The sequence below is a fragment of the Colletes latitarsis genome, chromosome 1, assembly GCF_051014445.1.
Source record: "Colletes latitarsis isolate SP2378_abdomen chromosome 1, iyColLati1, whole genome shotgun sequence".
Lineage (NCBI taxonomy): Eukaryota > Metazoa > Arthropoda > Insecta > Hymenoptera > Colletidae > Colletes > Colletes latitarsis.
Genome location: NC_135134.1, coordinates 56458881 through 56474329, shown reverse-complemented (window position 1 = coordinate 56474329; position 15449 = coordinate 56458881). Strand labels below are relative to the sequence as shown.

The following is a 15449-nucleotide window of genomic DNA, read 5'->3' as shown; positions in this document are numbered from 1 at the left end:
TGGTTTAGTTCCGAACAACTTGAACATGCAACCGACGTCGCGGCTCCGTGCAACAATGGCATAGTATACGCGGGTCACGATGATTAATTCTGTTACCATCTCGACGAGCGTAACTGCAGTACACGATGAAATTGTTTTCCTCGCATGGAATGATGAAAATTACTCTGTGTCGAGTACGATCGGAACAAGGACGGAACGAACGAATTGTTCGTAATGGATATAGGAAACGTGAAATAATACGAAATTCCGAGCGTATCAGCCGACGTATGTAGTTATTTCGCGAGCGAAAGGTTCAAGAAAATTAGATTTTGATAATACTGTCACGTTTACCTGAACGTATCCTCCTTTGAAATACGTTTCTCCGATGGCTTTAATACAATGTAAATCCAGTACAATTTCTCGAATTATTCGAGTGTTATTAATCACAGCCAACGTGCAATTACAACAAAGTATTAAAGAAATGTTGCAAGCCGGACCAAGGCTATCTTCCTTTGTCGACTAAAATTCCAGAATTTAATCGTACTTACCCGTGATAAGCAAGAAACGACAGCAAGAAGAAGATACACGCTAGAACGTCCGCTCGTCCGACGATACCAGTCACCTGAAACGCAAAAGAAACATTCAATTAAAGAAATTTATTTCTCAGACGAACAATGCAATTCATGCTAATTAGAAAGAGACGCATTTTTCTACCGATTGTTTGTTAGAGCTGCGATCGTAGCCTCGTTATCTGCCAATTAGCCGTTCCATCGCTAAAGAATTACTGGCTCTATCAATACGATTCTACGTATTATCGAGCAGCAAAAGGTGCTTAAACGACTCCTTCTTCGTACCACAAGTACCTCTACTGTTTCAAGTAAGAATGTTTTCTCTCGAGTTCTTTCATTCTGGTCCGAGTCTATTTTTCGTTAACCAACTCCCCCAGGGACGAGACCCGGTGAAACGCGGACAAACTTATAAGAATTTAAATCTTCAATTCCATCGAAAAAGGTCTCCCCATCAGCAGTTAAAATCCCGGTGGTGTCCTGTCCCAAATCGATTCGCCACTGAGAAGATGATATCGGTGGGACGCGTAACCCTCTCGAAGGTTCGATCGGACTACTTAACGAGAAGAGATTATACAGGGATAGGATCGAGTATACAGGGTGTTCGGCCATCCCTGGGAAAAATTTTAATGGGGGATTCTAGAGGCGAAAATAAGACGAAAATCAAGAATACCAATTTGTTGATTCAGGCTTCGTTAAAAAGTTATTAACTATTCAATTAAAAAATTTTAAATCGTTCTGGAAAAATTATTTTCGATTGCAAGGGTCGATTATAATCATTTTTTATGAATAGATATACCCCCGAAATCCTACCCACTTTCGAGAAAAAAAATTCAGTAATGGCGGAACTTTAAACGTTAATAACTTGTTAACGAAGCCACCATCAAGAAATTGGTATTCTTGATTTTCGTCTTATTTTCGCCTCTAGAATCTCTCATTGAAATTTTTCCCAGGGGTGGCCGAACACCCTGTATACTCGTCCACAAGGAGACCGCCAAAAAACGAGAAAAGGGCCACGATGGCGCGACGAGTTACCGCCAAGATCCTTTTGGGAAGTGTGAAGCGGCAAACTGAAATTGGATTTAACGGTGTAAAACGAGAAGGCTGCACCAGAAAGGGGTGGCGAAAGTCAAGAGGCGGCCGGTCGATGGATCTCTTTCAGGGCTCACGCGATGACGGACAAGGCGAACGAGCGAGCGAACGAGCGAGCACGTGAACCAAAGGAACAAACCAATTGAAAGGGAAGAAGAGAAAGCCAAGTTATTGACAGCCCACCACGAATAACCGTGATTCCCCTGGATCGCCTTAAACCAGAGAATCGTATGTGCCAGGATTTTCAAGGATCAGAATCAGAGATTCGTATGGACCGCTGGAACTTGGACCTTCTCCTTTTTGTTTGCTCTCCTTTCGTTTCACTTTCTCGTTCTTTCCGTCCATCCTAGCCCGTAGACGTTCGAAGCAGCAGCTGGGCCACGAAAATTTACGGACAGCATCCATCACGATGACCGAGCATCCCAAACGAATTAACTGCCAGATCTCCGTTACGGATACGGACACGGTTCGAAATGAAAAATTTTACGGCATCCTTGTGTCGAAACTTTTTCCCGTTGCTTCGTTAAATGAGACCAGTTCGAAGAAGTTTAAATCGGGGTAATTTGGAATAGGTTGCTCCGCTTTAAATGGATCTGCGGATTCTCGTCGAAGACGTACGTGCTTATAAGGGTTTCTGAAATCTAACTAATCGGTGATGAACGTAACAGAAATTTTTGTGTTCCTAATGCCTTTGCAGGATTCTGATTTTCGCGTCGATAGTTTTATTGGACTTTGGTACTACTGTAGAGAGATCACCTCTATGTACCTTTATTCGAGAATACGACGAGTATATGAAATGGTAATCCCAATTAATTGCTACTCTTTATTCCGTATTTTCAACTTACTTTCGAACCCGAAACAAAACCTCGTATCGCGCGATATCGTGCATATATTAGTTTAAATTTCAAAAATTAGTATTTATTAATCTACGAGTCACATTTTTCCATACGGGCACGTTAATTTCTCATTGACGCGTGACACTCTGATTAACAATGCGCTCGAGCGCGGGTATGCATATTTCTACGTTCGAAAAATGATTAACGTTTGTCTGGGAAATTTCAAAGTTTCCCGATGCCATTAAATTCCCATCATTATTAACTGTCCCGCGCGGCAATAAATTACGTCACCGTTAATGAAGCAACGCTGCGTACGTCGATCCGCTAATTCCATACGTTGTACACAAGGATGCTGGGAACAGGACCGATACAGTTGCTGATGTTACAATATTATCAAATTTGAACTGTAATTACGAACGCCACTTCCATCGTGGCGGCTACATAAAAAAGAAACGGATTATGTATCTCGTTCGATACAAAATAACAAATTCAACGAGAACAATCAAAGTATTGATTTTATTGAAAGTTAATAGACGGTTACGCGATAGCACGATACTACTGCGGCACTCTTGGAAATTTTATAGTAAACAAACGAACGATACATCGTCTTTTATGGGTTGCTACAGCGATTCTTGACGCGAGACTCGTAGCAGGCAAAGAGGTCTAAACAGCAGCATAAGGTGAACAACAAGGTGATATTTCTGGCGATTCTGCATTCCGTTCTTCTTATCTACTCTGATGGTTGAACAGAAAGAAGTTCAGAGAAAATCTCAGTCGTGAAACAATACTCTGTCAACGCCAAGATAACAGAGATTACCCTGACCAATTCGGGATAGATTCTTTCGCGCGTCTTCAATGTCCTTGAAATTTATGGGTCGGGATAACGGCCAATTTCGAAAAAAACATCAGCTACGATTATCCTAACTGACGGCTATAGCTCTTGCTGAAATGGGGAAATGGGATTAAAGAGTCGGCAGTAAAATCAGAGGTACCTTCGAATGATTCATGGTTCTGGCGTAAATATTGAACAAAGAGAAATCTTTTTTCTTTTCAGACACTCCAGTCTATTATCGAATCGCGAATAGTATCTTAAAATACTTTGCGACGTTTAGTTTTGTCACGCGTAGCTACAAGCCATATAAACTACGATTGCAACAAAATTATCTTTCGATAACCACTCCTTTCTGGTTCACGTAATCGTGTCTGACTAATGACCATCCTCTTCCACTGATTATTTTTCTCTCTACTTGGACAAACATTTCATTTGCCTGACATGGAACTCGTTCATTTCATTTATCATTTTCACCGTCTATACTTTTTATCGTAACGATTCGTACTAGTGTTTAAATAAAAAATTTTTGTTAAATTCGCCCTGAAATACTGGATGATATCCCAGTGAATCTCCAAGATACCATTCAAGTCCCTGATCCATTCTAATGTCACAGTCTCATAACCTTTGTAAAGTAACGATACACGATATCCCATGATATCCGGAATGTTCAAAATATCGAAGATCTCCAATTGCGCCGAAAGTGGACAGACTTTAGACATCGATGCTGGGAGGAGGAGGAGGAGGAGGAGGAGGCGGTTGATACGTTCGTTCGAGTCGACGCCAGTTTGCTCCAGTTTGTACTTAGCTCAACTCCATTACCATCTCACTCGTTCAAGAGTTCTAATTGATTATATGAGGCGGTAGTTTCGTAGGAGTTCGCTCGTTAGTTCGTGGTGGCTCATCCCCTTCTTTCGCCTCTGGTTTCCTCTTCGGCCTGACGGTCGTCGCTCTCTCATAACAGTTCGCATTCCTTTCACTTTTCCGTGTCTTTCCAAAGTCGCGTGGGCGTATAATTAAAAGGAGAACTAGTGACAAGGCTCGTTGTAAACGATTTCTTTGACTGCTCGTGATTTCCTTTGCCCCCGTAACGTTCTTGCCTCGCGGGATACAATTTGGATCTTGGACGTTCGACGAGTTAATTTGTTTTCGATCCTATACCGCCGGCCTTGCCCGTGCGCCACAAATATTTCTGATTATAGCATTATCGATTCGTTCTTTGCTGTCCCGCTTCGATTCGAAATTTCGCTATACTCGGTACTTTATTATGCCATCGACAGAATGGCATACGATGAAAAATCTTGCGCGTAAATTTCCCCGGTTCTGTGCTTTTTGTCGGCCGTGCGTACCGCGCAACTGTAACCTGATTCTAATCTCTATAGATATCTATATGTCTATATGCATACATATAATATACGGTAATCGAGGTTTAGATGTGGTTAACCGCATAATATCAATATACCGCGAATTAATTAATTCGGTCGTATTGCGTGGGAGATTGCTGATAATCGGGCGAAGAAAATTGTTGCGTCCACGAGCCCCCGCGCCATTCCTTTTCCGTTTTCAGTTTCCCAAGACAGGCTATGAGTAATTCACGGTAGGACCGAAGAGAGCGTGTTCCGGCCACAGAACTTGATGCTTAATTTATCCGGTAGCCTGACGCCCCGGATAAACCCGTCGTTTCAGGAGCCGTGTCCCTCGTGGCTGAGATCCGCCCAGCCCTCGCAAACCGTGGCGTGGGGGCTCTCTTTCGTCGCTGCTATACACCGATACGGTAACGACGTCGTAACCGCGAAACGGCGTCCGCTCGCACTCGTGTCTCTGCCTACCTATAAATGAGACACACTTCGCGCGGGGAGACATTAACATAAGGTATACGAGTATCAAGAGGGATATCTCCAACGACAGACGCGAAACTGCGATTACCTTATCATAGGACACGGCCATTAATAACGAACGTTTGGTAAACCAAGAGAAAAATGTGTACCCTTTTAACGTCGCACCCTGTACGGTGTATCATCCCTTTATTACGCGATGCAGCGTACATAACTGATAAGAGGGGATCTCCCTTTCACGCCGTTATCAGGGCCAAGTGTACACGTTTCGAATCTTCTTTCTACCTACATACTTCCCGTCGACTGAATGGGTCAGATCTTCGATACGGTCGCAATTTTCGTCAAAGCTCTTTTCAAAACGGTTTATCGACGCGTTGAAATTATTAAATTTATATGCAACGGTGACAGGACAAAATATGATTTATGAATTAAAAAAGCGACGAAGGAGTAGAAAAGTTAGGAAAACCGTTTGGTTGGCGGGAAAACATTTGACCGAATAACAAGGGAGATGGTAGATTGCACGAGAATGCTAGAGATTCGCGAGTCGTCGCGTGATTCGCAGGGACGCGTTGCAGTGCCGACAATCCGCTCCTTTAATATTATAGCAGCCTTTATTAAAGCTTCATCTTCTTACAAGCTGGCAGCGACATTCTCGGCGATATCCCTAGCAACGGTGTCGTTAACTTCCCACGAATTTCGTCCGCGGTACGGCAACCGAAAAGACGAAGGAGTGGCTGAGAATACCGTGGCCAATAATCCTTGGTGCTACAACAGGCTTAATAAGGACGTTAAGGCGTTTATAACGCCGCGGTTTGGAACGTGACAATATCGTCTACCTTCGTTTCTACTTTAGCCCCATTCCGTTCTACATTGTGACAACGGGGCTGTTAACCCCGTTTGAATTCCACGACAGTAGCTTGGTCTGCCAGCCGAGGAACGGTAATGGAATGGAAATTTTAAAAGAGAAAACCGTATCGCGGCGTCTCCCTTCTCGTCTGTTTTTCTCTCTTCTTAATTACGAACTCTCCAACCTTTGGTTAATTTTCACCGATCGATGATACGTTTTCAACGTTTCGCTTGTGTTTTTTTTTTTTTTTTTTTTTTTTTTTATCGGAAATTCAGTCATTTCGAAATTATTTCCCTACACTGTTCTATCTATATTGCGTTATACACAGACAAATAAGCGGTTTAAAAAAGTTTAAGTAGGAATAAATTATTTGACCCCTCTGGCAATCTACGAAGCCTCGATAAAATCGTTGCGAAATACATCGTGTGTTTTATAGTGCCTTTACCGAAATGTAAAATCCTCGCCCGATTTTATCCGGAGACGTTTTATTGTATTCAACTAACCTGTCCTCCTACGCCCGTTTCCCGAAGAGGATTCAAGCGATCCCATTTTCGTGACGAGCATAAATCTTCCGAGAGGAATATTATTATCGAGAAAAATGCCAAGCTTTAAGAGGCATTACGCCTCTCGGACCGATTCCGTTCCACGATGTCTTCCAACGTTGAAATAGCTTGCCAGCTGGAAACGACCGTGCGACGCGTTTAGGCTAATCGAACGGATGCGGATATCTCCCTGGTGGCGTTAATAATCGGTTCATTAAAGGAGAGAACGCGTCGGTTGTTCGCCAAGGGCTCGTTAAAACCGAATCAACACGGTCCCTTTGTTCTTCTCGGAGGTCCGTCGCGCGACCAAAGGCAATATCCTTTAATGAAACGTTGAACCGCTCGTACAGGAGCACAAGGATGACCGCCATTGAGCCGGCTATCACAAGTCTTTTCTCTATTTGTCTCCAATTACTGTCCAAGCTTTCCGCGGACCTCCTTAAAGCAAGATCGAGAGAGAGAGAACTGCGGTCAGTGGCTCGGTTGGCTAGCCAACTTTTATGGAAGAAAACGTCGATGCCTGGAATGCAGTCGCTATCGGTCAACCAACAGTTTCGAGACAAAGGGATTTCCGCTGGATACAAAATTTCCGACCATGTCTCTCCGTCGACTGTAATACTCCGTCGTAACATGGTTCTTTTGGGACCTTACTCGTGATTTTACTCGTTAATATTTTACTGGATTTACGCTGTAGTCGACAATGGAACTTATTTACAGTATTAAATTATTTTCATTTAGTAATTGTATAAAAACTATAAAAAAAAATAATCCGTTCTGTAGTAGAACATACACGACACAGAGTGAACGACTTTTCGACACTGGTGAATCACGTATCCAAATATCGAATAATATATTATGTACGGTAAAAGTGGAACAGCCACGCAGTCCAAGATACGCGCGTATACCTGCTAGGATATTATAATAGTTAAATGTTCGAATAGATCGGCTGTTTGTGATACTTTGAGAACAAAGTTTGCCGGTTACATTGCGAAATGCTTCGAAAAGGAGGTCGTCGAACGATGACGATAGAAACGAAGAAAGAACGCAGAAGCGAGAAAAAGGCAGCGGACGGCAAAGCTCTTTTCCCAAGTGGAGTTGGCAAGCCTCTTTTCTTGCAACTTGCATAAAACCATTTTCCAACCCAAGTCAAGACGGGATTCTATGAAGTTTCTTTCCGCGGGCAACTAATGCGTCGTTTCAGACACTCGGTGTGGCCTGTCGGTGTTTCAAGTTACACCGCGTGGCCAGTAGAGAGGAATATCTCGGATACGTAGTGGGAATTTTTTGCTTTTGTCGAAACTGAAAGAACTAGGCGAGAGAAGGGGAGCGCTAAAGGTGCACCGTGTATCGATATACTTTTAAACTAGATTTTTAATAACGAGGTTACAGCTGCGCGCCTCTTGTATCGTTTCGCCGTGCAGTCGTGCATCCGAATCCTCGTGTACTAACCCAGACCAACAAGTTACAGAAAATAAATAATTAAATTTGTGGAAAGAGCTTAGAAACTTTCCGGAGTAAGTAGTTTCGAAGTTGTTATATTAACGCAAGATTATTAGAAAAACCAGAAATTCGTGGAAGAGTTGATACTTGGAAAAGGAGAGCTAAAGGTTTAAATAAATATGGAGCTATGGAGCGCTTTCGACGACTCGATCCACTTATGTTTCCACGAACCTGCGATTCCGATGAGTTCTTTTTACGTACCGTCTTGACGTTGCTTTAATAGAATTTACAATCTATCGACTAGTGCTCTGGCTGTAGTACTAACGATTAACGTTCCGAAATATCGAGAACTGAGGTCTTGGAGAATCAATGTTCGACATTGTCACAAACATTGACAAACCGAACAGTTATGCAAAACCATCGATAAATAGATGTACGTTTTTCGAGTTGTTTTTATTACCGAAAAAGAAGTTATTTATTGTTTGCTAGATATTCTTTACCCTAGCTATGTTACCTTAATTTATAAGTTATGGAGGAAAACAATTACCTCGCATTAATCAGAAATTGTTATCTGCGTTCGAAAATACAGGGTAAGACTCGGCCATTTACATACCGCCGTCGTGATAACGGCTGAGTTACGTCGACTAATGCACTTGTCGACTAATGCCCTCGAGTTGCTCCAGATAGTCAGCAATACCCTTTGACCCGAACCCCATCAGGGTGCCCCGGGATAAGAAGAATTTTAAGGGCGAAAAGAACGGTAACGATCGAGCATGCGCTCCAGCAACGTTGTGGGTTCGCTTTGATAGTTTTCACTGAAATTGAAGGCTTTCATTACGGCCGAGTAACGGCAATCGAACCATACGATCGAAATCTTAAGTTCGTCGATGGTATTGCTTTTGCGGCGTTTCAATGGGAAGCCGAAATTTAGAGTATGTGAATTTCATGGCTGCGCGAACAGTTCTCCACGTTTACGGAACAAATCTTTCTCCGTTTTATTGCTGGCTGCGCGAACAGGAACTTTCGAATTGAAAATCCAAGGATCATTTAATAACGTTAAATGGTAATCGAAGTAGTCGTAGAGTAAAATATGGAATCGTCCAAGGTCTAACGAGTTTTAAAAGTAATTCGAATCACCGAGTCGAAAAGCAACGTTCGCGATTATCGGTGAAACGCGAGGAAGAAACTCGCTAACGACGAAGATCCGAGACTGTTTCAGCGGTGGTTCGCAAATAGCCGATGCTAATTTGAATCAGGATAATTCCAAACATTTTCGCGTCAGTTGCCAGCTCGTAACGAGCGCAGAAGGGCGGTTTAAACTGTAGTCATTCGGGAAATACCGAGTTTGTCCAAACTGTCGTTACGGATGAGTTGCTGGCTCTCGGAGGGAAAAATGCATTCCCGTCGGTCTCGTATCACCAGGATTAGTGGAGTCGCGTCTCGCGGTCATCTTCCGGTCGCGTAAATCCTACATTTTTACCGGTAACGAGCGGAATCGGAAGGTTCGCGACGAAGAATGCTCCGCGCAATGTCGACCGAGGGCCAGTTGACCAAAAGCACACTGGACCAAAATTCATTTCTACCATGACAAATAACGGGTGTCTCGCGAACCGTGGACAACTGACTGACAGAGAGCGAGCAGCCAGCCATTCTACACGCTATCGTGAATAGAAAGGAAAGAACGAAATTTTTTTGTGTCCATGAGTTCGTTTTCGAGAAAATCGAGATTGAACATTTACCCGATGCAAATGCAGTCAACCTCGCGTCGACTATGCGCTCTTGTTTTCATCTCTATATATTTAGATATTTATTATAACATGCACGTGTACTGGATTCTCCAAATCCAAAAAAAAACTGATTAAAAATTAAATATTTTTATGTGGTAGATATAGAGTTGTGTGCAAATGTTTTTGAACAAGTATTTTCCTAATTATTTTGTACAGAGAATATCCTCCCTTGAAATATAAAATATTTCTGTTTCGCATTTCCGTGCCCTGTAATTCATTTTACTCCACTCTACGTCATTAAATTTTTATTCTCTCTGTTGTATCAAAATTGTTCTACGTTTTCTCTCTTTAAAACTATGCTAGAAACGCTACTCTCCGGAAATTACTTTTATATAAACGCAAAAGTATAACAGATATTATTTAATAAATATTTCTCTCTGTGTAGCTTTCCCCGAAAATTGGCAAATTATTTTTCTAGCGGTACGAATGACTTCTGGTTCGGTGTGCCAAGGCAGGAAATAGAAAGATAGGACGAACGAATAAAAGCTGAAGGTACTCGAGCCGAGACTGACGAACAGCTGATGCCTCCCTGCTTCCGGTTCTTGTTAAAAGAGTTCACTGAATTCGCAGCTTCTGTTCCGAGAATTAGCTGTTACGTTTCCGCTAGAGTCGGTCGAGTAATTTCGATAATTATCTCTTGAAAAAGCTTCAGAATCCTAACGAAAATGGTTAAACGCGATAAAACTTTGGCCGGATAGAGCCAAACATGGAGCGAAACGTAGACGTAGACGTAGACGTAGACGTAGACGTAGACGTAAAGTGAAATGGAACCGACACTAGAAAATTCAGGAATAGAGTTAATTTGAAATTGGTCATCCAGTTGAAGTAACTTTATTTAAAGAGCGCAGGCCGTTCGCCAGTGGGTTACTCGAGGAAATTCCTTCAGGGAATAGGGCATCGTCTGATGTTCCGATGTCGGTTCAAAGAGAGGGACGTTAGCGGAGAAGAGGGAGGAAGAAAGTTTCGTCCACGCGAAACGAGGTTACCTTCTTCGCTTTGAATCGACATCGCGCGCGAATCGTGCACGGATCACGTCGACAGTCTTGAATTCCAACAACATGAATATTTCACCGTAAGATTTTGCGAACTCGCGAAATCGGGAGGAAGAAACGAAGACGAATATTTAGCAGTGACAAGGAAACGCTTCCTTGATCAATTACGCATGCATCCACAGTCGCGTGTCACGGAAGTACACATCAAGTAAATTATCGTTCCCCGCAGCAAAACTATAAATCCATATTGGGAACTATGACCTCGTATCGCTGTATTTTCCAGTCATTTTCCTCGGTGTGCGGAATATTTGTTACGGGATATATGATATAGGTTCGAGAAATCGTCTAACCGGCTGAAGCTTAACTTTACCCTCAAGATATAGGAACGCCGTAATTTTTAATTCGCTTGTCTCGTCTCGGACGAAAGTGCATAGATCGCCGGGCATGGGAAATTTTTTTCTGCTTAAGCGAGAACTTTTCTAGCGATCTGACAAACAAACGGCCGTGGGATTCGACGTGTAAACGATATCACCGCCTGTCCATTGTGCCCGACCGATAATTCTTTCCGCCTCGTCGCCGAGAAGCCGAGAAACTTTCGGCTTCCGGTCCCCCGACTTCTTCCTCCATAAATCAGAGATAAATCACTTTTAAACTCGCGCTGTTAACTCCAGGTCGTCGCCGACTTGGCCGACCACCGTCGCTGATCCCCTCGGGGGAACCATTGTCGGAATCGATGACCCGCGAGATAATGAATATGTCTCCTGGAACTCCTTAACCTCCTACCAGGACTGGACCACCAGCTCGTTCTTAATTAACATAATACGATAATGTTATACAGTATAGGGCATTTGGGTCACCGATGACGCGACGTTTTGCGATTAGTCATTAATAATGCACGTTAAAGGAAGTTTCGATCGAGCTTGTTGTACCGTTGCTCGCCCCAAGCACCCGGACCTTCCATCGATCTCCAAACGAATAGCAAGCGGTCGAGTTTCACGGAAACGTGAAATTGTTGGCAAAGTGGGTCGTTTGATCCTTCAATTATAGTTCCGCAGTGACATACCATTCGTTCAAGTTACCAACGTCTCCGTTTTACGTATTGTTGGATCGAAAGACGAGGAGGGTGCAAGCCTAACTTTAAAATAATATATTGGAAAATAATTTTAGTCGTCTCTATTTCACTCGCAAGTGAGTCTACTTTTTCCCAAAGTGGCCAACCGATAGTTTTCATTAAATTAATTACCTTATCGTGTAACGTGCAAACCAATTTAGCCAATATTATACGTCCGGTACTTGACCTCTATATGGGTCATTTCACGCGAAATCGATCACTTTTTGCGTCCTATAACAGGGATATTGGTGAAACAGAAATATCCCACGACAAATTAGGACAAATTAGAGTTTGAATGTTTATCTTTGATACTACTAATCTTATAAGGTTGTTATTTTCATCGATTTTTTGTTACAAGAAATTCTCCGAACAAGCTACAGTATTCTGTTAGAAATTCGTAGGTTCGATCAAGATACGAATTAGTATCGTGCAACAGCGAGTTAAACTTTGTTAAGTATTGCGCAAGATGAAGAAGAACCATTCTTCGAATTTATTCCCGATTTTATTACGTGCACGATTTACTGGCCTATATCCTCGGAGCAATTACTTTTTCCAGCAATTAAACAAAGGGAACACGAGCGTCCGCAGCGGGAGGTTGCGAGCAATCTCACGAGCGACACTATCAACCAGAAACTCTTCTGGTTCGCGATTGCACCGGGACGATATATAATTTTTACGATCGCGTCCCACATTGTTGGTCGTCGCACGCAACGACACGATGCGTGAGCGTTTCTGCGACACGATGATTCGCCATCACGGTCGCATCGGTACAACCCTCCTTCGAACCACCGGGAAATAAAAAGATCATTTTCGGTGATATACCGGTCGTTTTATCGAAAATTTCCTCGCTATTTGCACGCCACGTCCAAGACTTACTTTATACATAGAGAACCGTCGCGTATGTGTAGCGCCCTGATATCCATCTCTCATTAGCTAATATCTGTCTTCTTCCGCCCATTTGCAATGCGTTATAATCAAGTTTTAACGTGATAACGTTTTCATCTTTTATAATAAAAACTAGCACTATTTTATTCCATCTGCATACATTAGAGGAAACGTCGATGAACTGGAAATTCCCATTATAGCATATTTCAAGAGCTAATTACGCCGTTTATACATTTGTCCCGCTTTGAAATTAAGATTGACATAATAACAGAGGCAATTTGTACGCGTTTAAATGATGAAAACGAAATTATTATGTCCATAAATGAACTTTTGACTTTATCGCGTACTTTGCAGTGCAGTACTTTGATGGTTAATGTCACATACTGTAACAGCATGGATATGTCTGTCCTTTATCTACCGTTAAGGTGCAGAAGTTAGTATAATAACACAGGCAAAAGAATGGTCTGCGGAAGATTCTAAAAGACATATGGGCAAGATAACCCACGGTTACCCAGAAGTATTCGTAAATTACTTGGTTAATGCGCGTCGACCCGGCAAGTCCTCCGTTAATTCAGCGTCTGAACTTCCCATTACCCTTATCGAGCACTAAAATATCGTGTAGAAGCTGCTGTTCTCACGACTATTCGCTAAACAGGAAAAAGAACGTAACCATGCACGGAGAGATATGCATATACGTTTCGTAACAATACGCGATTACCGTGGCAAATCGTTTCTAATGCACAGAAACGGAAAGTCAGTCATCGTCTATTCGACGACAACCGCCAGCGTATGAACGATCACGAGAAGATAACAACACCATTCCTAAACATTTCTTTGGTATTTCAGTAAAATGTAATAAAAAAAATTTCATATCTGTATAAAATTCCAATTGGCACTTTAAGCGATTCTTTTAAATAAAAACTAACGAACAACTCTCGACTTTCCATTAATTATTCCGTTCCGCTCGTCGAGAAGCACTTTTGGCCCATCGTGCGCATTTCCAAATCAGCCAAACGAAGTATATTATACGCGTACATACATATCGACGTTCCACTTTAAATTCGACTTTGCTTCGCGCAACCCCCAGCAGTCCGTTCGTTCGTTCGTTCGTTCGTTCGTTCGTTCGTTCGTTCTCCAAACTCGCTAAAAGTTCCTTTTAACCCGTGCAGCCCAGCTTTTACCGGATACACTTCGTCGATGATGCATGGCAGTTCCAGAATTTCTTGTCCGTTCGTCTCGCCGCCGCGCCCCGAGCGACGAGAGTGGGACGAATGAAAAGCGAATGAAATAGCTTCGTGATCGACGTTAACCCCCCTCTTCAACCATGGAACTTCACCATGAGAGATATGTATTTTCGACGTCCCCTCGAACGTCGTAGACACCCACGTCGATGCCTAACAATGATTCCGTCAAACTACACCGTGGATCTTCTCATATAACGAGGTAATATCGTACCACGAATTCTTTGCGTACTAATTTTGCGAAAGAATAATCGATATTGATAAATAGAAAGAACCAATTCGTATCTTTCAAGTTGTCAAATATTTTTCAATTTTCTAGCAACTCGTGACAGACAAAACCTTCAGCCTCGAATACTTAAAAAGAACTATTTTTATTTTTCGAAATTTTCTCCGAGACACTGTTCGAAAATATAAAAATACTTTGAATAATAACGAAGATTTAATGCTTTTCGTAGAGCCTGAGCTAGCAATCTCGGTCAGTCGCGCGCGCGGCAGTAAAGCCCTCCAATCTGTTTCAGCAACTTTATTTTCTTCGGTCTTGAATTCCCCGCGTTTACAATCGTATTGTTCTTTATTCGTTCACTAACTCCAATTTACGACGGTTTGAGTGAGAAAAAGTTCTCGAAACGCTGTTCAGGCAATTTCACGCGACATAAAGACGAAAGTTTGAACATTCTGGTACGAAAATTTTGCTTCAAAGAGGACGGCACGTAAAAATTCTTGAGAATTTCGATACTAAAAATCCCACATACCGAACATCAACATCTTCTACGATACACACAGAACGAATAAAATACTCTGAATTCTTATTCGAGGAAACATTTTTATTAGACGTTCCGTATCGGCGGAAAATGTTCCGAAAGATCGTTTCCCTCGAACGTCGAGGTGGCGTTCCTTCTTAATTTCCATCCACCCTCCGAACGATTTCTGGAAGAACGGATTGCGTTCGCGAAAGTAGGCGATTCCTGTGTTTCGACGGGGCCGTAGGATGGTTGCGATTTCACGAATGATTTCACGGGAATGCGTACAACTCCGACGAAACCTGGAAAACGTTCCGCGTTCCAGACTCCGAGCATCCTCCAGGTAAAACGGGAACCTGTTCGCCGCGATTTGCCCGCACCCCGTCTACACCGTCCCGCGTGCAAACATTCCGCACCAACGATTTCACCCTCGCGCATCGCGAAACGAAACACGTATCTTATTTTAATCTACGTACGCGACCCGCGTTCGACTTTGCACCTTGTGCACGGAATTCTTTCAACGCCCGGACCCGACGATTTCGATTTAAACTACGGACACTTTGACGATTTTAGCGTCGACGGTTTCATGCTGCTTTCATTCCCGCTATTGGTACTTTCTAGCACTGGTTTACACGGCAATAATATTTCATGGAAGAATATGAGAAAAAATAACATTGTCCAAAATGCCAAGCGACGAGATATCACAAGCAAAAATATGACACGCCGC

The 15449-nt window shown here is 42.7% G+C and overlaps 1 protein-coding gene across 3 annotated transcripts in view; it reads right to left on the bottom strand.

Moving 5' to 3' along the window:
* Positions 1-15449, bottom strand: part of LOC143351961 (protein O-mannosyl-transferase TMTC1-like) — a 184747-nt gene that overhangs the window by 87122 nt on the left and 82176 nt on the right. For all 3 annotated transcript variants that reach the window (XR_013081841.1, XR_013081842.1, XM_076784102.1), the window contains exon 3: positions 528-601. Coding sequence is in view for 1 of the 3 variants with exons in the window: in XM_076784102.1 (XP_076640217.1) it covers positions 528-601 (74 nt within the window). In the remaining 2 variants the exon portion in view is untranslated. The remainder of the gene's footprint in view (positions 1-527; positions 602-15449) is intronic.